The sequence below is a fragment of the Diplotaxodon limnothrissa genome, linkage group LG5, assembly GCF_057381915.1.
Source record: "Diplotaxodon limnothrissa isolate DT_005_m linkage group LG5, D_limnothrissa_male_GT1.1, whole genome shotgun sequence".
In the NCBI taxonomy this organism is placed as follows: Eukaryota; Metazoa; Chordata; class Actinopteri; order Cichliformes; family Cichlidae; genus Diplotaxodon; species Diplotaxodon limnothrissa.
In genome coordinates, this window is record NC_140600.1 from 5,624,783 (window position 1) to 5,649,993 (window position 25,211).

General features: G+C 40.3%; 1 protein-coding gene across 1 annotated transcript in view; it reads left to right on the forward strand.

Moving 5' to 3' along the window:
* phf2 (PHD finger protein 2) overlaps nt 1–13,077 on the forward strand; it is a 41,456-nt gene extending 28,379 nt beyond the window's left edge. Inside the window, exons 15-22 of the mRNA XM_085352975.1 lie at nt 94–272; nt 1,812–1,879; nt 4,174–4,340; nt 5,150–5,457; nt 7,809–7,904; nt 7,994–8,103; nt 8,185–8,497; nt 10,958–13,077. Of these exons, the coding sequence (XP_085209101.1) occupies nt 94–272; nt 1,812–1,879; nt 4,174–4,340; nt 5,150–5,457; nt 7,809–7,904; nt 7,994–8,103; nt 8,185–8,497; nt 10,958–11,046 (1,330 nt within the window). The 3' untranslated portion in view covers nt 11,047–13,077. The remainder of the gene's footprint in view (nt 1–93; nt 273–1,811; nt 1,880–4,173; nt 4,341–5,149; nt 5,458–7,808; nt 7,905–7,993; nt 8,104–8,184; nt 8,498–10,957) is intronic.
* Nucleotides 13,078–25,211: the final 12,134 nt, after the last annotated feature.

The following is a 25,211-nucleotide window of genomic DNA, read 5'->3' on the forward strand; positions in this document are numbered from 1 at the left end:
CATATCCATTAGAGCTAATTCAAGGACTTCTCGCTGCGAGCGCCTGGCTGAGCCTCGTATCACTCCCTTATTGTCCTGCGGTTTCATTTTCAGCTCCAAGACCCTGAAACCTCAGACCAACTCAAGTGTTTTTGGATCATTACAAAACCTAAAAGAGGACAAAACCAAGCCAGTGATAGACGAGTATGAGTACGTCTCAGATGAAGGCGAGCTGAAGATTGACGAATTCCCCATCAGACGGAAAAAGAACACTGTTAAGAGAGATCTTTCCTGTGAGTATTTTGGGCTTATTTGGTTCGTGTTTCAGTTTGTTTAAATTATCAAGTTAGACTGGGCAATTTTCAGAGTATCGGCTTCAATGCGTATGTATCAAAAAGTGCCAAAGATTTACTCAGCGATATACTCTTGATCTGGTATTTCCTGTTCTAAATTAAAAACATGTTTAGGGGCATGTTTTAGCTCTGTAAAATGATTTTTTAAGACAGATGCATTAAACAGTTTGGTTTATTTTTGTACATAAATAATGGTTAAACCATTCTGACATTTCAGTTTTTGCTTAACATCTGGGAAAAAAAAAGCTTTGTTTGAGAGATTAAGAACTGTGACAACATCAGCCTACACGGCACAAAGCATCACTGCTGTTTTGATTGCTGACCTAACTGTAAAATGACTACTTTTTTAATGACATAGTTATCAGATGATTGACTAAATTTTCAGTAAAATTACAAAAAAGAAAGAAAATCTCGGCAATTCAAGTCGAATTACTTGCATTTACATAATGTGTTGTTAAAGAAGAGCAAGCCCTGTTTTGTCACGAGTTAGTATATACAGCTCGTTTGTGACTGTAGCTGAAGGAAATTCAGCTAAAGACGAAGTATGAATAACAAAAGTGTCCACTTTAACTCTAAAAATCTCTAACTTGTGGTAGCACGAGTTACCACAGCGTTGTTGTTAGTAGGGATGGGTATTGTTTAGGTTTTATGTTTAGCTGTTTTCCACTTTTTCTTTGGTCATTTTAGCCTTTTTGGCCAGGGTGAAGGGAGCATCTGCCATCAAACAAGAAGACAGCTGCATGTAGCCATGATGATGTTTGCTAGTTCACATTAATGTAATAACGTGGTTAGCCTACTCAACGTAAATTACACACGAACAACGTTAAGCTACTCACGCAGAGAAGAACGGCTGCTGCTGCCATCATCATCCTCATCATTTCTGCTACACTGGCAGGGCTAGGGGCCAGGACTCTGCTCTTCGGGTTTTTGGGGATGTTGCTAACTCCGGGTCCGATAACAGGCACCACACCCGCAGTAGATGTGCTCGGTGTGAGGTCTCGCAGCAAGCTATCAAATACGGCGCATTTCTCGGCTTTTAACAAAATGCTATGCGTCGCCAGGTGTTTCATCAGATTCGAGGTGTTACCTCCTTTGCACAGTATCAGCTTGTTGCAGGCTGCTGAGTTTGCATCTTTTGCTGTGAAGTACAGCCAGACTTTTGACCACTTTGCCTTGGTCATTTTTAATCTGCTCTAAAAGAACATACGTACCTGGCCCCGCCTACTATGCTTGCAAAGGTAAAATGATTGGCTAGAATCCAAAGTGTATGACATCTCAGGGAAAAAAAAGCATCGAAATAAAGCACCGAAATGTGCGCTGCTTTTCGGTCTGGTTACTACCGTTTATGTCAGAACCGGTGCCATAATGGTACCGGATACCGGTACCCATCCCTAGTTGTTAGTCTTATTGGAAGACTAGTCTTAAAATGTTACTAATTCCGATGTTATGGTGCTGATTGTTACATTTGTTTTTCCCTAGTTTTATCAGACATCAGAGAACCTATTCAGCCAGCCAAAAAAACAAAGTTTCAACCCTCGGTGACTAAGGTATGTACGACATCACCTGTATCTGCTATTCCCAAACGTTGGAACACTGAGGCCCAGCTTGAAAATCGTCAGCCTCCCACCGTTAATGAGAAAAATAATCAATACAAAATTAGTGCTTACATTTTTGTTTAGGTTGATTCTCATAAACAGTTGTCCTTTTGCAAACTGCAGTAAGATGTAAGCTCCAGTTCTGCGCCTTTGTTTTATTATATTTGATGACATTTTACACTAAGCTTTAACATATGAACATCAGTATTTATGAGACATTCAAACAGAATGACACAATGTAAAAATTTATATTTTATACTTATTTATTATTTGTAAAATAACTTTCACTGCCCACCTACAGTAAGTTCTATGTGCTGATGAAGCATACTAATAATTCCAAAAAATAATACACACGACCTGTGTGGTGGAATCACTTTGGACAGACGCGCACACTCGATAAATGTAAAGTTTTTGCACTTAACAGAGAATTTAATGTTTTGGCGTTTTATCCATAAAACTTAAGCAGTTATGACGTTAATGTGATGCATAAACAGACTGTGAAAAAATTCTGCAGTGCTCCTTTAACTCAGAGGCGGAGACTTCCTGTGCTGTGGAGCCACACACACTGATGAGAGAAAGAGCTGTGGCATGAATGGAGGAAGAGGAAGAAAAAGCCTAGACCAAGTTTACTAATGAGAGGTCACTAGAACCCATATCACAGCCTTGATCTGCAGTTTCCCCGGATATTTCAAATTCTGTGTTGTTGTGATGCCATGCCACTCATTTAAATACATATTAAAATGAAAGATTATAAATAGATGTTAAAACTGAATTTTGTCTTTTTAATGAAAAAATTATATTTTTGAATTTAACATGTTTCAAAGAAGCTGGGACGAGAAAACAGAAGACTGAAAAAAGGACAAAGAACATTTTAGCTCTAATGTGATTAATTAGGAACATTTTTATTTAATCACACTGGATATAGGTAAACATAATGACTCCATATTGTAGTGGTTCATACAACATGTGACACGACACCATCCACTGGGAGCATTTGGTATAAAAACCTGTTAAATGAAACGTGTGTATACTATTCCTGCTGTGACAGAGCCGTGCAAAGAAAGTAGCTTAAACATTTCTGGTAAAATAGAAGATATGAAGAGGTTCATCACGATGAGGAGGACATTTGATTTAAGGCTTCTTTTTGTGGTTCATGCAATTAATTATTGATTAAGAGAATATAAAATAATCTATGTAGCAAAGGGACAAGACTGAAAACCAGTGTTAGATTATCACTATCTGAAAGCCCTCAGCCAGCAAGGCTTTAAGAAGAAGTTTAAAGACCCCCACACAACGAAGGAATCAGATACTCTGCCTTCTTTTCTGCGTCTGAGCTCCAAAAGACTAAAGTAGAAAGTGTTGCTCATGCTGCCTTCTGATGGCATGAGAAGCATGAGTGCACCTGTGAAGGCACCAATAATACTAAATGATATGTTCAGGTTTAATAAAAACACATGCTGCCATTTAGGCAACAAAATATTCAGCCGAGGCCTTACATGTTTTAGCAAGACAGTATCAAACTGCTTACTGTACACACTCCAATAGAACAGAACCACAGAAGAAGAGCCCTGATGCTAAAGTGGCTGGGTGACAGTCCACATGTGTCCCCCACTAACTATTGGCATTTCATGAAATGATGTCAAAAGATAATTTAACACTAAAGCAACTGGTGTCGTCCTAAATCTCTGTAGTGTTTTACAAAGAAAGTTGAAATTTTAAAAAAGCACGGCGGCATTAAAATAGAGCTGTTAGATAAACTGTCACTATTAACATTAAAATGTGGGTTTTTCATTCACAAATCTATTCTTCGAAACGAGGTTGTAGTTCCATACTGGATCAGCAGATGGAAAAAGTGGGCAAATATCCCAGGGGTCCAGTCCTGAGGGGCTGCAAGTGCCCTACATTTGCTTAGAGTGTCTTTGTGTGGGGTAAGGTTAGTAAATGAGAATGTAGTCGACAGCAGAAGAATCAAATATCAATATTGCCTGTTTTTGCATCGTTCTAAAAACATTTATGTTAAAGTGAATAACTAAAAAGGGGGCTGACGGGGGCAGACGGCTCATTTGTGCCCTGGGGCCTCCTACTGAGACTTTCTGGCGGCAGTCCTATGATAAACAGTGAGACTGCAGTAAAGAAGCCATTACAAGAAAAGCGAACATGGATTTTCCTTTTTTTGCCAGAAAAGGAAAGAAACTTGAAGTCTCTCTCATATCTCTTTCCTGTACGTTCACTTCCTTCAACACCAGAGCACAGACTCCTCAGATGAAGAGACGCTGCACATAGACACGGAGGCCAAGCCTGAGGTCAAAAGTCGCAATTCCAAGGTGAAGAAAAAGAGCGGCAGCGCCGCAGGAATTCTGGACCTGTTGCAGGCCAGCAAGCAAGTGGGTGGCATCGACTACGGCACCAACAGGTAGACTAACCTAACCCCGATGTCAATTTTCTGCTGCATTCCCATCAACACCAACAGAACTTGGACTTCTAAACTCATTTGAGTTAGAGTACATGCGCAGCATTAATCTCTAAATGGCTCCCGCTGGACCCCCTTTTCCTTCAGTAAATGAATTTTAGCTCTTCTTAATGGACCGAGGCACTGACAAACAAATGGCCTACTCAGCGGCGACGTAATTGGATGAAAAAGCTGAATTTTACAGCTTCGCTCAGAGCTGAAAAATCAGCTAGCGGCTGGAGCAACAGTTTACACCGATTCTGTCAGCAGTTTGTGTTAAGTCAGTGTTTGTTTCATCCCGTGTTAATCTATCAAACGCTGCGTGGCTCCAGGCTCTTCCCTTTGCCTTTTGCTGTTTGCGAGCTCTTGATGGTCTATTTCCACCACACTGAAAGCTACAAATGAGCAATGAAAGAAAGAAAGAAAACATTGATGAAATATGTTAATTTCTCACATCGTTGGTGCTTTGAAGAGGGGCTGAAGCTTCATTATAGCGGTGTGTGATAGTCGCTTTGTTTCTTGTGGCAGCTCAGCAGGTGATAGCTTAATGGGTGTGTGGATTCATTTTGGGAGCGATGTCTTAAAGAGGATATTTGTTTTTGACAGTTTTCCTTCCTCTTTGTTCCACTGAGGCACAGTTTGTAATCTAGCTTACACCGAGATCTGGTTCAGAGCCTTCTTCAGTTCTTTCTTTCTTTCTTTGACCTCTGCCAGCGTGTTGACCACCATGTAATGGCTGTGTTGTTGTGTATTTCTTATTGACATACTTACAGTCAGCCACCTGCATCTCCCAGCACACAGGAGGCCATTCAGGGCATGCTGTCCATGGCCAACCTGTCGTCTTCAGAGAGCTTGCAGCAGCCGTGGAGCAACAGCCAGGCCAAAAACAACGGCCAGTCGAAGAACAACTCGCACAGCTCGCAGGCCGGCAAGAAGGCCGGCAGAGGAGGAGGCGGAAACAACAGCAAGCGGTCGACTAAACGTCTGCCAAAGAAACCCAGGAAGAGCAGCAGTATTGAGAGTCTAGATTATGACGACGACCAAGATCACATGGATGCGTGTTTCAAGGACTCGGATTACGGTAAGCGACAAATGCCAACTTGTTGTTGTTTCCTCATTTTCCTGTCATCGTGGGCAGGGTGGGGTGACGGCGGTAACGAGTGTCATTTTTCCATGATACTGGTGCTGGTCAAGTTCCAAAGCATTCCCTGTTTTGCCCTATTGTACCCAGGATGTGTTTTTTTCAGCTACAGTGTACTTTATGAATTTATAAGTCACACCTACCTATTGTCTGGGCAGAATCACAGGAAACCAAGAAAATGCTGAAAATGAGACAAAAACACGAACTGAAAAGATAGAGTGTGTTTCTGGATGGCTGTCTTTCTAAGCTTAGACCATCAGAGTGATGAAACTAGGTAAACATTTCATATGCTGGAGTCTTGGGATTGCATTAACCCCAAAAATGTCTCCAAAAAAACATGCATGTTTATGTGTGCTCCTCCCCCTACACACAGAGTGGAGCAGGAAGCCGTCACTCTAACAGAAAACACCTTTTAACCAAAATATTAAAACAGCTCATCCAAACAACCTCTCACTCAGCGCTACACCCGATTACACCCACCAGCTTTGAAGGGCGTAGGATGAATGACTTTGGAGAGCAGACGTAAAGAGATTTCTCTAATTAGAAGTGGGATAACTTTAATCATGGTAAAACATTCTTGTAATCAGGATCAGGAATGGGAATGTGTATCAGGATGTTGTCATTGCGTCTGTTAGCTTCAAAGAGATGGTTTGCAAAATGTAAACAAATACACGCTTTAAAAACGAGCTTCATGAAGGTTTGTACTGGAACTGTTCTGTTGTTCGCCTTCATATTAATGCACCAATAATTGTCTTTAAGCATTACATGAAAAGTAGCTCCACACAAGAGACTGAGAATTGCTTTGAACTGAATAACTGTTTGGCTAAGTGGAAAAACAGATATTCAGACATAATCAGACTTTAGTTTTGATACAAAGGATTTAGAATCAGAAGATCCTAAAAGTAACTAAAGGCACGGTGACTGTGTCCACAGACAGTAACCTGTGCAATTGTTTCAGTGAGAGAATCACATCCATGTTTACTGCAGAGCTCCCCGAGAGCCTGAAGATCACAGATATCAGCACTGATTTCTTCACATTATCCGACTCTTCTGATGACGCACGATGACATCGTCAAAGGCTTTGCATTCAGGAACATTTTTCTGAAATTGTTCAGCTATTTGAAGATGCATTTTTTTGAACTTTTTTACTATTAAGGAGCTCTGCCTCTACAAGGTGCTCTTTGTTGGACCCAATCTGACAATTTTAGGACGTGTCCGTGGCATCAAAACCAGTTGAACACTTTTAAGAGTGCAACCCTCAATCATTTTGAATCATATTTTGTAGGATTTGTTGGAAAAACTAAAAATGAAAAGACTCCCTCACTGAGATTTCTCACGTTTTGCTGTTTCTAAATGCATAAATCTAAAACACAGTAGTTGCAATGTCTTTATATTTTATCATTTATATTTATTTGGGTCTTAAAGGACCTTAAAACACATTTTTGTTACATTATTATTTTTATATATTTTTTAAATTGCAGTACTTTTAGTGGTTCACTATTATTTTATTGCGCTTTTTTGTTTCTTTTTGTTTTCTACATCAATAAAGTTGAATGTGCAGGAGGGCTGATTTATTCAAAAACTAAAAACAGTGCAGCTGATCGGAGCTCTGTGAGTTCAGTCTGGTGTCATTTTTCAAGCGCATGAATGAGAAAATAATGTATCTGCCATGTCTGATCCTCACTGCTGCTAACAGGTGCTTTAAAAACAAATTGGCCCCTTATGTATCTGCTTGTGGAGCTTAATTTCTCAATTTGGCCTGGAGCTTTTCATTACGTGTACGTGACACGGGCTTATGTTTACTTTTCGTGCGTCTCTTTGGGTTTTTTTTGCTCCAGTTTATCTTTTTTTCCTGCAAAATGCTTTCCCTGTGAAGCCCATCCAAACACAGCTGTTTGGAGCCTCCTAGCTTGTTAATAAGCGATTAACACGCGTTCCAAACGGTTATTTTACAAGCTTTTTGAACTTCTAATTGGTCCAATTAGTTGTTCTTAGCACGAACATTCTCGCTCTAAAATCCCGAAGCTTCTCCCGCAGACTGGCACTCTGCTCTGCTTTTATAAACAGGTCATTTTTTATCTTGATCATCCAATTATCAGATATTAAAAGGTCTAGATTGGAATGGCTGCACTGTGAACCGACAGTCAACAGCTGCTTTGCAGCTGCACCGCATGCTGCCACCTCCTCCGTTTTACAGAAAACTGAAGTAATTGCAGCTTTTCTTTGCAACTTCTCAGCAATGAGCTAACATGCATGACATGTGAGTAATCTGTTCCACGTTTCGATTTTAGTTTACCCCTCGCTGGAGTCCGAAGAGGATAATCCTGTGTTCAAATCGAGATCAAAGAAACGGAAAAGCAGCGACGACACTCCGTACAGCCCCACAGGTGAACACTGGCATTGTTTAAGAAGCATCTTGGCTTCAGAGTTTTATGAAAGAAATATGTTCTAAACCCCAATATGGATGTCCTGGCAGCCCGCGTAGGACCATCAGTTCCCCGACACGAGCGGCCAGCCAGAGATGGAGCCCGGGTGGCGTCCATAGAAACAGGCCTGGCTGCGGCTGCAGCAAAGCTTTCCCACCAGGTAAATTACTTACACTGTATTCTTACACAACTGTAGATATTTCTGATCATTTTGCTCAAACAAAAAATGATGTGTCAAAAGGAGGAACAACAAAAAACCAAGAAGAAGAAGAAAAGCACCAAAAAGAAGGCGCTAGTAATAGAGGAGCCCCCGAAAATCTCTCAGGACAGTAGCTCGCCGGAGCACAATCTGGACTCCCAGGACGGCAGCCTGACAGACCACGAGTTCAACACTGGAACGGTCAAGTCACCGGGAGGGCCGCAGCCCATGGCACCCGGGGTCTTCCTCAGCCAGAGACGGCCGTCCATGTCCTCTCCCAACAGCACCAACTCCACAAGCACCAACAGCAGCGGCATGGCGAAGGGTGACCGTGTGGGCTCAGCAGACGCCAAAGGTGAGCACGTGTACAGAGTGTGGAGTGTGCAGAAGAAAATACACAACGGATGGTCCCGTCATCCTCAGAGCAACTGTCACTGGTTGTTGGTCCTGCAGAAACAGACAGAACTTTGTGCCTCACAGTGATGACTTCTAAATATATTTCCCTTTAAACCATTGCAGTGTATGTTATGAGCGATTTAACGCCAATGTAACAGTGTGTTTCCGAGAGAGGAAAAAAGGAAAAGCATAATAGGTCCCCTTTAAGCACAGGCACGGCTATTTGTTCGTTAGAAAATTTCAAATGCTGCGTGTAACGTCTTTAAAGCTTTAATAATCTGTGGGATTAAGATTTCACTTCCCGTGAATAAATTTGAATCACTCGCCTTCTTTACACAGAGATTCTTGTAGCAGCTTTTCAGTAATGGAGCAGTAATGAATGAATATCTAATGGCTTTTAAATTGAGCAGTTTTTCAGGGAAATGAATGTTTTCCATCTTGCCAAATGAAAGTTCTTTCCAGGATTTTTTTTTTTTTTACAATTTCTAAAGCTTCATCCGGACTAGTAATCAATAATAATTAGCAAATAACAGTTTGGTTTGGCGGCCGCTGCTCTTTGAGCATGCAAAGTGCAACCTATTGTAATGAGAGACAGTTGTGTGAACTGTTGTGAACTGCCAATGATGGATACTTAGAGGGAGTGACTCCCTCCTCCAGGAAATGCGTCTCACTTAAAGGTTTTCTAGGGATCCTTTTAGGTAGCTTCTCGTTAATGCATTGCTTTTTAATTTACATTTGCATGTGGTTCTTCCCGCCAGTATTGAAATGACATTTAGACATGTTATTTAACAGAATTTTAAACGATCTGTCTTGTTCCCCTCTGCTGGCCACAACACAACATGCTATAATTTGGCATAAACTTTTAAAAGTGCCCATTTTGTCAGAATAGCAGGCGCACTGGCATTAACTAAAATTAGCCAGAAGAAAGATGCCAAAGCACAAACAGTCCCACTGCTGCAAATCCCACTTGTTGTTTACTGTAGTTATCCCCTCGTGGCCCATTCAGCCAAGTTTGGCTTGATTAGACAAACACTTAACGCAGCAGCGAGCTGCATGATCTGAGTTTGCATGCTGCCTAATGTTACTAGCAAAGTAGTAATATTACAAATGCAAATGCTTATATAGCACTTTTCTACCTGAGCACTCAGTAAAACTAGTCTCATTCATGCAGGCACTGTGTGCTACGCTTTGTGTCTAACAAGCGTCAGAGAACAGCTTGGGGTCAGTATGTTGTCAAGTATAGTTGGTATGTAGACTGCAGCACCCAGAGGTAAAGTCAACGATGACCTCTTTACCTCCTGAGCTACAGCCACTCCTGTGTGTTTAACGGTTATAATGTTTAATATAAACGTTGGCGCTGGCACGGCTGGCAGCCTTAACCCAATTTTCCTCGGGATGAATAAAGTATGATCAATCAATCAATAATACAAACATGACATTAGTGATTGACTCCATTACTAACCCACATGTGGTCTTTTGCTGCTGTAACCATCTGTTTCAAGGTTTGACATGGCGTGGGTTCAGAGATGCTCTTCTGCTTGCCTTTCCTGTAGTGAGGGGTTATTTGAGTTGCTGCTGCTGTCCTGTCCGCTCAGAGCAGTCTGGCCATTCTGACCTCTGCCCTTAACAAGGCATTATTATCAGTATAATTGTAGGGTCTTTACCGTCAAATATAAAGCGTCTGGAAGCGATTGTGGTTGTGATCTGGCGCTATTTAAATGAGATTGAACTGAATTGCATTTTCACCCGGAGAACTGCCACCAACTGGATAGTTTCTCTGTTTTGAGCCATTCTGTGTTAGTGATGGTTGTATGCTTGTGAGGGGAAATCCCAGTAGGTCAGCAGTTTCTCAGACCAGTCCATTCAGAGGCACTTAAATCACCTTTCTTTCCCCTTTCTATTTGGACTGAACTTCAAAAGGTCATGTGGTGACATGTGACTGTGTAATTAGATATTTGTCTTTCGTAGCTGGACCGGACATTCCTAACAAAGTATGCGGTGAGCGTAAGTCTTTCCACTGTCTGTTGGACACAAGCAAAAGTCTGGAACAACATGTTCAGACAGTGTTGATGAAAAATCACTATCTTCCTGTTAAAAGGGAGTTTTTCCTTCCCACTGTCGCCAAAGTGCTTGCTCATAGTGGGTCATATGATTGTTGTATGTATTATTGTAGGGTCTACCTTACAATATAAAGCGCCTTGAGGTGCTGTTGTTGCCCTGTGGGGCTCCTGTTGGGTATGAGTATGTTAAACATGTTTTTGCTATTAGACCAATGAACATATTCCAGCATAAAGGCCACTAAGCTAGCAAATATTGGTGCGAACATGTCAGGATGTATTACTTTGTTACATTTTTGGAAACAAAATGTTGTAAGCTGGCTCGGCATCTTACCTCTTGTCTTTTCTTGTCTTTCCTGCAGCTAAGCGGCTAAAGAAAGGCATGGCAACAGCCAAACAGAGACTTGGAAAGATTTTAAAGATCCATCGAAATGGAAAGCTCCTTCTGTAGCATGCAGCGGACTGTCGTAGGACTGGGAATTCACGAGCTGGGTCCCATCCCAACCTCACCCCCCCGTTCACCGATTAAAGCCAACGACGTGGAAAAGAGATAAAAGACTGAAACGAGATGGGAGAAGAAGAAAATCATGCATTTTTGAATTTCTAAGAAGAACATCAGTCAAATAGGTTTTTGCCTCTACTTATACTTTATAACTTTCAGATATTAAAAGTGTACAGAACCTACTATAAATATTTTTTAAGAGAACATGTCTCATTTTACTACAGCTGTGAGTTTATCAGGGGTTGCTAAAACATGAAGTAGAATTACATTGCAGTCATTCCAAGATTTGTGAAAGTATCCCTTGCATGTATTCAGTTGCATGTGCGCTTGGGTCAGGGTTTTTTTTTGTTTGTTTGTTGGTTTGTTTGTTTTTGAGGGTTATTTCCTACTAACTGGATGCGGCTTATCATTGCCACGCTCGATTGAACTGGGAAAATTCACCTCCTCCTTTCCCAACGTCCTCGTGTTTGATCAGAATCGATTAGCGCACGTGCGTCTCTGTCGGCGGGAACCTTTGTTCGTTTGTGCCGAGCCGTGGATCGCAAATGAGGAGCGACTATAAAGCACAAAAAGCGAATCGCGGGCAGCGCCGTCCAGATGTTTGTCAAAGCGAACGCAGTCAGACGGAGGAGGACCGGCCATAGGATTACTGACACTACACGGCGCTGATGATAAGCCTCATCCACGTCACGTCTGCAGTTACATGGGGATACTTTCTCTCTTCTTTTGCTTTCCCAGGCAGCACCGACAACATAGGCGCATCTCTGCATTTTTATAGCTTCACACATCACAGTATATAGAATGTAGCTTGTACATAGCCTTTTAAATTACTACTTTTTGTATCCTTTCCCCTTAAGGCTTCATTCAGCATTTTTACCGGTTTTGCTAATAAGAATAAATGAATAAAAGTATATATATGGATATACACTATAGTCCTAATTTTTATTTGTATTTTTTTTTAATAACAGAGGTTCACTTTTATTATTATTAGTATTATGTTGTCATTAGACGTAAAGGTGTTGCCTGGAAAACAATCGAAGACACGATACATTTTATTGTCATATGGCCTTACATACACAAAGCTAATTGTATTGTGATTCTGTCTGAACGAGAGACGAAGCTTTGAGGGAAAATTACATAAAAGGATTAAAAAAAGCAACACTTAAAGTTTCTATGACCAGCCTCTTGTTCGAGTTCTAGTATCCTGAAGGGTTTTGGAGTTATTTTACTAGCACCTTGTGAAGTGTTTATGTGTCAGTGATGTAATTTATTAATGTTTGTAGCTTTTTTATACTTGTACAATTCTAAAGAGTTTTTGTTTTCTTTTGGTTTTGGATATTTCATCAAGTTGTGAATTTACCCTTTACTTTTTGTTGCTTTCTTTTTTAGGCGTTTGTGTATTTGGGGGGCGCCACGGACATTTGACACACTAGAACCCACGTTGGCAAACTTTTTTATCTACACCCTGTCTCCAACCATTTCCAATGTGACATGATTATCATTACTATTGTTGATATTATGGTTCGAAGCAGCCGCGTCCACACCTCCATCACACCTCGGGTTGTGTTTTTTTCCACGTTATTTTGGTCAGGACATTTTCGACATGGTCTCAGTGCGCTCTGCTTTCGTCTCCGAAACGCTCTGATCAAACACTCTTTTCAGGTTTTTATTTTGTACAATACGTGTGTTGCTTTGTTGTGGTTTATTTTTGTATGTCCGACCTATTAAATGCATCCACTGTGCCAGGACAGTGAATGATACCTGTTGTAGCTGTCTTCCCTTACTGTTCTTCACAGTACTACCAAGTATTTACAATCCTTTTTGACCTGAAATATATTTTTCTGTATTTAGACGATTCTGTTGGAGATCATAGCTCACTTTTCTAAGACATGGAGAAATGGCAAATTCAACTCCGAGGAACAAACATATTGTTGTTGAATGATATGATTGTCCGCCTTGTTTACTTTTGCAATACAGTTACTGTGGAAAACCTACTTTGTAATGTGTTCCTGTCCCACCTGCGTTGTGACAGTTTGTGTGGTGAACACTAAACATGGTTTCTTTTTGCTTTCCTGCTTGACACTGTCCTGCTTAAAAGTCAAATCCAGCACTACGCACATCATCGGGCTCTTGGACTCCTCCCACAGCTCTAGCCGAGTCATTAATTAAAACCAGGCCAAAGTCAACACCATTAAAACTGTATTAACTTAAAAAGCGCTCCAAAGCAGTCCGACTTTTTTCACAGCAGGTGTGGCTGCGGTTAAATGTCCTGTGGGCAAGAAGTGAAGACGCAGAATGTGCTCAGTGAAGAGAGCTACATCAAACCTTTACTGCCTCGCGACGTTTGACGTTGTTCTTAAATCTGCAGTCAGACAGTCAAGAGTGGAGCAACAGCGAGTCTGTGCCACTAGATGGAGTCAAAAAATGTGTCTATGGAGAGGAAGCTTTCAAGTCCAGCACATGGAGAAATACAAGAAATAGGTGCCGATTTTTACCAGCAGAGAGGATGTTAGTAAAAATGGTTGCGTTAATTACTCTTCAGAGTATATATATATATATATATATATATATATATATATATATATATATATATATATATATATATATATGTAATTTTTTAAAAATATGTTTTTGTATTTTCCAAATTATAGAATATATATACAATTTTAAAAAAGGTCTAGATAATTCATAATGATAGGATTATTGATGCAATAATACTATTGTAGAATTAAAGAAATCTGAAAAAATATATATATTTATTTATTTACACTTACGTATTTATTTATACAAACATCATACATCATATATATATATGGTGTATGATGTTTGTTTCTTGAGGATGAGGATTTAAAGGTGAACTTACTGATGTCTGTGCCACATCTGAAAGTAACTGTAGACTTTTATGATTCATTGTTTTGAGATTTGAAGCTAAATGGGGTTTTTTTTATTTGTTTGTTTTATTTTCAGTTTTCTGCTTGATTAAAAAAATACTTAGTTACAGTTTGTGTTGTAACTAAAAAAAAATAAAACTGTGGCTTTGCCTTCTGGAAGAAAACCCTGAAGAAAACCATGTCCTACATATGATATTTCCCCCACAGATGTGAACAAACACTAATAGTTAAGTTGTAGTGAAGCCCTGAAACAACAATGATTATTCGTGTGTAGGGCAGTAAAATGACTGGAAATGCTATCAGTTATTCTGTTATTTTCTTTTAATGTAAAATCTTAAAAAGTTGTATTGTTAAACTACAACTTAAAAGTAAGTAGAATTCTTAAACTGAGTAAAGGTCAGTAAAAATACTAGAAAAATATTGGCTGTTAGCTGATGTGATCACTGTGGCCTGGTTTTGTTTTAAGAATAAATTTGCACTGTTAAACAGAAAAGTAACTAAAACAGTCAAGTACATGTAGTGGAGTAAAATTACTGATGGAGAAATGAAGGATTCAAATAAAAACACAGCAGTGATAATTGGCAGATGACAGGATGTGCTTCATCTGAAGGCTTCACCATTCAAGGTAAACATTTTTCATTTCATTTCACATTTGGCTGACAGTGGAGTTTTGTTTTTGCTGCTGTACAGTTTTTACATTTTCTCATTTTTTAACAATGTGTTGAAAACATTCGCTGACAGCACCAGATCCTTTCTTTGGATTCTCACCGTAAACATTCTGCACCAAACTTCATATTAACCAAATTTTTCTCACCGAGAAGGAAAGAAAGCCGATCTCAAAGAGAAGGAGCGACTTAACCATGAATGAAGGCATCATAAGAAAATTAATCAGCACATTTAAAACAAGCGTCTCCAACAAAAATAAGTCAATGGACTCTTCATTTGCGTAATTACACACTGATTGCAGTAATAGGAAAGTTGGGCCCTCGTACGTTGTGTCGCTTCTTTCCTGCCGTTTTAAGCCTGGACTAATAGCACATCTGGACACAATTGATTTAATCAAAATTAAACCTTCATGGGAATCTGCATTTCCCCACACTGGTGTTTTATTGAATTTGTCCATTAGATTTGTGTGTGTGTGTGTGTGTGTGTGTGTGTGTGTGTGTGTGTGTGTGTGTGTGTGTGAGAGAGAGAAGGAGATCTGTGGGTGTAGCGAAGCAAGGCGGCTGTTAAAGGTCGTGACCCCGTTTCCACCCTGGTTAGCATCAAAGTGAGTTGTTATTGTTAGCTAATTGTTAACACAAAAATGCCAAAGTGCTCTGACAAATGAAAGCATCTCATGCACAGTTTGTCCTCTCAGGATCTTTTTCGCACACGGGAGAAGAAGAAAGTGCTGCGCCGCCGAGCATCATCGGCCCGCTGATTACGGGCCACAGCTACACACACGACAGGGCAACAAGTTGACTTTAGCATTAGGTTTTTCAAATGATTGTTTACCTGCAGTGATTATTTGCACAAAACTGAGTGAACCAAGTCAGTATTGAGTTATTATTTAGTAATTGTTAAGGGTAGCTGATACAAAAGGAAACAATTCATTTGTAGGAAATGTAGAATTAGGAAAAACAGATTTTTCAAATGCACCCAGACCATCTTTGTTCATGCTCAAAAATCTTAGTTCCCTTGTTTAATTTCGGCTCCCTTAACACCTCTCCTCACTTGTTTCTTTGCCAAAATCTGTCCCCTCCAGAGGGCAAGTGGGATCACAATTTAAATGTCAGCGTATTAAAAACAATGCCTGCAGAGTGTTACAGTGTAACTGCTCTCATGGCCGTGCCGCGGCGCCTTAGCGATCACAGATGTGCATGTGCTGCCCTGCACTGCTTTGAACACCCCCTCGGTCCTGTACGGAAGTCCCAGTTGGTCAAGACAAATGTGCGAGATGTGTAAATTACGCAGGAATGTCAGGTTAAGTTTTGTTTTTGTTTGGGCGTGCAATGGTGCAGGATCACCCCTCAAACACCACCGCGACCACACTTTTCCTCTTGCCTTTTATTCATCCCTTTCTTCCCAGTTCAGGCCTGTCATTAGCAATAATGTGCAGTCATTCTTCTACCAACACATTGGGAAAGCTTACAGAGCCTGTTTTCGTGATGAGAAGTGGCATACTCAACGCTTGCAATTTTCAGCAATTGTTTGGAGCTGCTCCCTTCTGCGTGGATTAACCGCTCTGTCAGCCAGCAAGAACTCCTCTGCTGGCGGGAAGCTTAGAGGTGCAGAGAGATGTCTGGCTTCTGCTGACACCCAAACGCACAAAGATACACCGTTTTCCTGTGTTTTCTAGGTTGCTTCCTAAAAAACAATCTGTCAAGTTAACCTTGACGGTGAAAGAACTACAACCCCCTGTGGCTGTTAACTCGAAATAAGTCCAAGACTAATATCAGCACATAACAAAGTATCAAAATTAAGCGCCTGTTCTATGTTAAGACATGGATTTTTATTTTTAATGTTATTGCAATTAAATTCACTTGTATTCATAAAGCATCACTTCATAGCAAGACTCACCTCAAGCCTCATGTTAGGGAGACAACCCCATCGAAATCAGCAAGCACTTGGCGGTGACGGTGTGGAGGAAGAACTCCCTTTTAACAGGAAGAGACCCCAACAGAAGCAGGCAGCGATCTACCTGTGGCACAGGGAGGCGAGGACAAAACACACACAAAAGTTAACAGGATGCAGCAGCGATGAACAAAGACGTGAGTAGAGGTGCTCAGTGCCTTATGTTCCCCAGCAGCCATTGTCTATTGCAGCATAGCATCCATACATTTCCAAGTTTACAGTTTGTAGCTGAAAAACAGTAACACATAATAATAGTTTTTCATATGTTAAGACGGCAAATTACAGTTATGTACAGGGGCTGAATGCTTGATTCATTTCCAGTGTGCCAGCTTAAATCTGGGAGTGTCAGGCACTACTGTTATTATTTTTATTATACTTATTTATGTATTTTTTACAAAACCTTTCAGATAATACTTATCTATCTATCTATCTATCTATCTATCTATCTATCTATCTATCTATCTATCTATCTATCTATCTATCTATCTATCTATCTATCTATCTATCTATCTATCTATCTATCCTTAAATCAGATAAGTGGAAGAGAATGGATGGATCAGCCCTTCTTTATATGAGCCAACCCAAAAAGACCTAAAGACCACAGATTTAATCAATGCTTCAGATTATAATCTTTTTCTTATGTCAAATATTGTTACAAGCTTTAATTGAAAAGGATCCTGAAACTGGAAAATAAATAAAACGGTGCCTCTAACATGTCATGGATTCATACAATTCATCCCAGGAGAACTGAAAAAAACTAAAGTTGTCAAACAAAGTGTAACTATGTCAGAGCAGCCTGAGCAGATACACTTCATTACTTACCATCAGCGATTATCACGGTACATGTTTGATTCAGCAGGTGAGGCATGCTGGCATCCTTCTGCTCTAACAACAAGGCTCACACTGTAAAAGTCTTCTCCTGCAGTCGAGCACTGAGAGGAAGCTGAAACTTAAAAACCGTTGTCAAACAAAACACAGCATTGCCTCGGCAGCAGACGAATGTCCGACAGCTCGAGAAGTGCAAGAAAATGCTGCCCAGTTTCAAGACAAACACAGAGGCTCACGTTTATGGCGGCGTGTTTCCTTAACCTTTGGCAGGCCTAAAATCTTGGACCTGGAAAACAACACGTCATCGCTAATTTTTGTTGCCCATCAAGGAAATGACTGTCACAAGTGAAGCAAGAGCCCACCCAAATGAAAGTATCATTAATGTGAGCGTGATCAAGGCCTCCGCAGAAAGGCTGTTTTATTCACTAAGTGGTCACAGCGTCTATCAGCAGCCGTCTCAGTAAGACATGACCGTTTTGGTTCATTTGGGTTTTTTGTCTCAGTCGGTGCCACATTAAAGAATCGTACTCATTAAAATATCACCACACACTCAGTGCTTGAGATATGAGTGAGATGTCATTATATAATGCAGCAGTGGATTATTTCTATGAAAAACAACCAAGCTGAACTGCAGGTGCCACTTTTTTGATACTGAATTTGTGTGATGTTGACAGAAAGGGAAAATATTTTCTTGTCTTTATAAATTATTCAAAGATGGTTTCCCGTCAGCTGTAACAACTGACTTAAGCTCCAGGTGCAACACCAGCTGGCAGTGTGCAACAGTAATGGCCACTGATTAAATAAATAAATAAATATAATGTGCTTGTAGGGCTTGTTCAAACACAGCTGGCTGTGATTTTTATAGATATTAAAATGATTTCAATTAGGTAGAAGCTCCAGCAAATTCTGGTCAGCTCCAGTGAAAAACAGTAAATGATGCCAAATTTGAGCATGTCTGTATTTATTTATTATTAAAGTATCCTACACTTTATTATCTCCAATAATCCAGAATGCCAAAGGAAAAATCCTGATCCTGTTTCTCGCTGAGGGAACCGCGGTGACGCTAATGGTAAACAAAAATATATTACAACTGCATATCTGAGGGGCTGCTTTGTGAAACAGCTACAGCTAACCATAACTAAAGATGAAATTAGATGCTCTACTCTTACTAAGCTGGTTCTGTAATTCTGTTATAACCACAATCATGACTCTGTCTGGGTGGAACTGGAGTCCTCAGGTGGGACCACACAAGCTCAACCATTAACTCCAGTTCAGTTTAATAAATATTTTTAAAATGCATAAAAATCAGTTATCTCCTTCTGAATTACAAATGGAGTTGAAATTTCTTCCTACATTTTCCTTGTTATTGCCACGTTTTGTAAATCCATATTTTGGTAGCTGCAGCACATTTACATCTTTCCACAGGACCTCGGTTAAACGCCTTTCCTTCTCTAATGAAAAGACCTCCTGCGTCTTTTTCATTCCACATTATTTGTATCCAACTCCAACCTCGGGACGCATGTAGCAGCACATGGTAAATAAATGCAAATTGCTTCAGAGGTTAACACACTTTATGTGTGTGTGTGGGATGTGGACGGGGGCGGGCGAGGTTATACGCTGTCACTGCGCCCTGTAAACAGCGGAGCCAAACAACACATGCGACATGTTTAGCTCTGAAATGTATGAATGCAAACATGTGTTAGCAAAGCTGACCAGTTGTTTTTAGAGGTTTTTTTCTTTGCTGGGAACAGCTCAGTCGAGTAGTACTTCATTATTATCCTTAGAGGTAATGACTTGTAATGCAAACAGACACAATGGTAATATTGTTGTAGTTTTAGTAGCTTTAATATAACAGATGTGTCATTATACAGAAAAAGTTATGGTGGCCCTGAGAGACCAAACGGACTGCAACATGAGAAAACACCAGCAATAAGAAAAACGCTGCAAAAGCACACAAAACACAACGGAAATAGGAAAAAACACAAGGGAAGTGTTTCTGGGGAGACAATAACCCAACGGACCAGTTGCAGGAACCCAAAACATGGTAGGTGTGTTTTATCATGATTCGTATGATACTGATGACAGATTTTTAGGCTAATATTAGGCTAACACACTTACCGCTCATCTTTTCTTTCCTCACAAAACTGACAGATCCTCCACTTCTTTTGTCTCCCAGCACAACTCTTAGAATATTTTGGTTCCTGCACCTGGTCTGTCAGGTTACTTCCCTTGTGCTTTGGAAATCTGTTTCCGTTGTGTTTTGTGTGCTTTTGCAGCGTTTTTCTTGTTGCTTGTATTTTCTTAAGTTGCAGTTCATTTGGCCTCTCAGGGCCACCGTAAAAATTACAGTACAGAAATATTTAAAGAAGCTTTGTTGACATTATATTTGTATTTGTGGTGTCTCTATACATGTCTTGGCTGGAGATATTTGGCCCTGGTGTTAAAAAGGAGTTCTTCCTCCCTGCTGTCGCCAAGGGTTTGGGTTTTGCTATTGCAGGATCTTTACCTTAAAATATGAACTGTCTTGAGGCATCTGAGCATGTCTCAGTGCTCTTTTTGTTTATTTTTCTTCTTCAAAAGTTCTGCTATCCAAGTATCACATGGATCTGTAATAAGAAAATTGTAGCTTATTTTACAATTTTAGTAGAAAACTAAGAAAAACCTTAAATAACACCATTACTATAAATTCTAACATAAGCAGTGGCAGCAGTACTAAGAATATTTTTGAGTGACACTGCTATTTCTATTTAAGTGGCTCTGATTTCATTGTGGATGATGTGGATTTAAATTACACTCAGCTGACAGTGGGAGTCTCCTAAGTACAATTACTCTGTTTACACGCAATAGTATGGGAGGGAAATTGCTTTTGAAAGCGCTCTTTAAGGTTATGGTTTTGCTGCTGCGGATAAGCCCAATGTTTACCAAAGTATTTTAAGGGAACTCAAAGCTCCGCCACGCATCAACAAGTGTCTTAAACGTCTGCACAAAGGCCCGGTTTTTAGCCCAAACGAAGCAAATGCTCACCTAATCCTTCCAGACAGGCTCCTGAGAGTGGCCCCCAGATAGCATGTGGCCTCTTTAACAAGGTGCTGAAGTCACTTAAGCACTGAGCAAACAAACAAACAATCTAAATCAGTCACTGCATTTCCTGGACGAGTTTCTCGAAACAACTGCGGCTGCACACTGCGCGTACAGGCGCGCCGCATCTGAAGCCGCCGTTCGGTCATCTGTGTGTAATTATTCGTCATTCTAGATGGGCATTTCAGTGGGGCGCTGGTGAAGCAGCTTTATCCTACTTTGAAACAAGTGGGGTTTATTTTCGAGCCTCTGCTTTTTCTCCACAGTCAGATTGCCCGGAGAGATTGGCTTTCTCCCGGCTGTGTAACAGATACCATCTAAACCATTAGGGCTCATTCATTGCCATGTGCCACTCTGCAGCTCAGGTTCCTGCGACCCCGAGGTCAAGCGACTGAGAGCTCCCTGACCTCCAGCACTTCCTCTGAATATTAACAGGGTAGTTATGTAGTCAGAAGTCCTGATATAGAACATTGGTTCATTTAGATAATAGCTAATCAGGCCGAGCAGTGAGGAGTGCAGCGATCTCCTCAGGATGGCTGGGCCTTTATGTGGCTTACAGAGGGCATAATGACAGCAAACAGAGGAAGCATAGGCCTCTCTGGCTGAAATTATGTGGTCACATGCCTGCTGGCTGTAATGCTTTCCTTTAGCCCGGCTAAATGGGGGACAAATCCAGCCAGGCTTTATTATGAAGATGAATGCTGTGCAGTTATCTTGCAGGCACTGGTTTAAGAGAAGAGAGGAGGCCACCATGGTTTAAGAGGCATTCAGCGTGCAACCTCGCCACGTGATGCTAGGCCAACGAGAGAAAATACATTCAAATGATTTTTAAAGGTTTGTATGAACCTGCTGACTTTGACATGGAAACGACTGAACGAGTCGTTTTTTTTCTTTTTCCAGTCGAGTGTATTTAATGAGACCTGTTTTTATAATAACAACATTGATATTTAAATTGAACGTTAACGTGACATTTAAGCTGAGAATTTGACCAAATGTTTTTCACTGGTCAATAATTATATTAAGTTTTTATCTGTTTTATTTGATTTAAAAAAATCAAAGTTTAAAAAAATATTTTTATGTATTTTTCAACATGATTTCATATTTTACTACATAATAAAAATTTTTTTACACTTTCTGTCTTATAATTTTAATTTTTTGCCTCAAATAAATTTTTTTTTTTTTTTTACCTTACATAGTTTACATAATATGAATCATCAAATCGTTCTACTTTTTCACGTGACAATTTTTAAAGACTGTTTTTTTATTTCATAACTTTGAGTTTTGGTGTCAAAACATTTCTATTTTTTCAATTTTGCCACCGTTTTTTCATTTTATATCTCCTACATCAGACCAATGATCCCATATTTAGAGATTTTGTTTTTTATTTTTCCTTCGTTAGGCGTTTCCATAGTTGAGTGTGAGCCCTGAGGCTCTGTGTTGCATTAGGATCACTTGTAACAACTTAGAACTCGTTGTTGTGGAAATCTGTCAAAGCGAGTGGCATCTTTGTAATCCATCTAAAGTGCAATCAGTGAAGCATCCCTTAAACATATTTGATTGTATCTGAAGGAGTCTTGGCTTCATCTTCCCATCTTGACTCCCACAGAATCAGTGACCCTGTTTGACTGCAGAGCAGTTGCTGTTCATCCACAGCCACACTATCAGGCCTTTAATCAGAACAACATTACTGCGTGTTTGTGGAGCTGAAATGGAGCGTGGCAGCCGCTGGAGGCTCTCTCGGGATGGACAGCAGCCACATTGTCACTCCTTTGTGCTTAATTGTCCGTGTGCTGGAGAAGCAGAGATGAGGCTTAGATGCAGCTGTTGTCACTGGTGGACAAATTCTTGGATAGAAGTGTCAGAGAATAGACGGAGAGTAAAGAGCCTTCGAAGAAAAAGCCTCTAAAAGGTCATTTAGTCACAATGTAATCTTGTTTCACTCATTTTTAAATAAAATAAATCATAAAAAACATGTTTTTTAAATGATCTTTTAGGAAATGTTGGACAAATAATTGAATTGGGTCAGAATAAACATTGCATTTATTTTACACAAGAACAACACAATGTTTTTCTCTTTGTTGGCTGCTTTGTGTGTGTGTGTCCACCCCTAACGTGTGCCTTTCATAGAAATGTAACTACACAGCCACAGGGGTGTAAATACTGGCACAGCTACTTATGTAGCCACAGATTCAACGAATAAGTCAAAATTAACCTTAAATGGAAGTTATTCTTTTGGCTCACTTTTGCACCATGTTTAACGCTCGAGCTCGACCGTGTTCATTAGCTGGTTACCAGCCTCGCTCTGTCTGCTGTTTAGCACAGGTCATGCTGAGGTTTCCCACCAAAAACCAGTTTTATGTGGGTGGAAGCAAGATTGATGACATGGGCAATAAAAGCAACAAAAGCAGATCAAGAAAGTACATGACATTAAAACACTTGACTGAGCAAAGGGGAAGTGCAGAATTGGGCAATATTTGAATGTGGATTCATTTTAATTTATTTTTACTTTATGTTCATGTCCACATGATAATGTTTTATTGTCATTTTAAACAGGGGCGGATCTACAGGGGAGCAAGGAGGGGTTTGCCCTCCCTCAGCTGCCCCCCCCCCCCTTTGTTTTCTTAGAAGAGATAATGATAGAATGAATATTTTAAAATATTCCACATGTTTACCTGAAGAGCTGTCTGCCACCCTGCCTAGAACTCGTGTCCCTCCTTACCCTCCCCCATGTAAAATGTTCTAAATCCACCACTGATTTTAAAGATGCCCCATGAAACATTTTTATGTTGAAGCAAATGAAATTAGATTTCAAATTTTAACATCTTTCACATTTCCCATTTTAGCACCTAAATTATATACAAAATATTGTTTGTGGCATCTTTAATTTAATAAAATATAAAACTGAACATTTTATTCTTGTCACACAGAAAATAAAAGCTGCCCAAAATAAGTTTAAAACTCAGTATCAGTGTGTAAAAACCCCCCAAAAGCAACTAATGCAGCTCAGGAGTTTTCACAGCTCAGAGAGTCACATGAGCTGCACACGTGGGTTTAAAGTAAAGTGTTGCAATAAATATTGTAAACTGACTGTCCTGATTAAACTCAGAGGTTCGATAAAGATCCAGTACTTAACACTACTCTGTCTGAAAGGTTCCACTAGTTTGCGTTTGTGCACCAGCTCCCAAACCTGATCGCATCTGACAGTAAATGGGTTTAGAAAATGACGAGAAGCAAGATAATGAGCTTTCTATGCTTCTGTCAGACACTCCCATAGAAAGCCATAAGGGATGCCATCCCGAGCTCGAACGCATGTCAATTATAGCCGAATTCTCCTCGACCTCAGTGAGTAAATAAACACCCTGAAACCAGCGGATAATCATCACAGCTGCTTTTGTCTTATTGCAGAATTTGGATGACACATGGAATCTGCATGCAGGCGTCCCTGCGCTATATATAGTCGGCAGCAATCAAACAAAATAAATGAACTGTCAAAGCACAAGTATTTACAAGCACGACAGAATTTTAAGCAATTATAAGAAAATTTGTTGCATTTCTGAGTAAGTGGTAGCAGATAGGCCTCTGACAGGGAGGCAGTGGTGTGTGACGCGCTGATTTAGAACAGCAAAGCTGCCCGGCTCAACCCCGGCTACAAAAAAGAGAAAAAACCCAACACAATCCACATCCCACACCAACCACATCTCAATAGGCAGGAAAGCTAAAGACATCTGCAGGACCATTACACACACACTTAGCCACACATCAAGGAGCGCTCGGCCGCTGTGTCACTCCCGTTAAACCACCTTAGAACGGCTGTTTGTATCTTAATTATTTCTTCCCCTTTGGGCGATTTCACATCGTCCTCATCCTTCTTTTTTCTCGGCCAATCGCTTTAACGTTGTTTATGGAAACAAGCAAATTCTGAGTGACCCCAGAAAATGAAACACGTAATGGAAAATTGATAAGCATAACATTATCCCATGCTCATTTGAGCTGTCTGAAGAAAATATAGCGTTTCAGTGATTTGAGATGTTCACCACATTACCATATTTGTGCACCATATGACATGATTTATAGACAATCATGTGATAATTTACATCTTGATGGCCTCATTCATGTGGCTTACTGAGGGGGATTTGCAGAGCCCGCCTCACTGATTACAGACTAAGCTGCGCTGCTAAAACAATGTGTGCTGCAGTCAGCGTGAGCAGAGAGAAACTCTTTATAATCAAGATCTATTTTTAGGCAGGTTGAATCTTTCATTTAGAATAACAGTGGCATTTATTCAAAGTCTGTCTTTGTTGGAAATCTTAAACAAGCCAGATAAACAAAAAGCCAGGGTGAGTGGAGCAGAGAAAACATCAAGCAGGCACTTAGATGGATGTGTTACCCATACAGAGTCGCTCTGTTTAGCCAAAGAGTGTAAAGGTGGGGTTTTCCGTGGGCCGCGCGCTAACGACCTCCCGCCCCCACGCCAAGCCCCTTTGGAGCTTCTCAATGGGACAATAAGCAAATGACAGATAAGGAATGATTTGCTAAAAGCAAAACCTCAAAAATAAACAAACCATTACAGCATGCCACGGGAGAGCTGGGTTAGCGCTTCTAATTCAGGTGAATTGCAGACAAATTTCCCCCGGCTGGCACACTTACAGCTGTAATAATACAGAGAGGGCTGCAGAGCAGGCTGGACCACAGAGCAGCCTG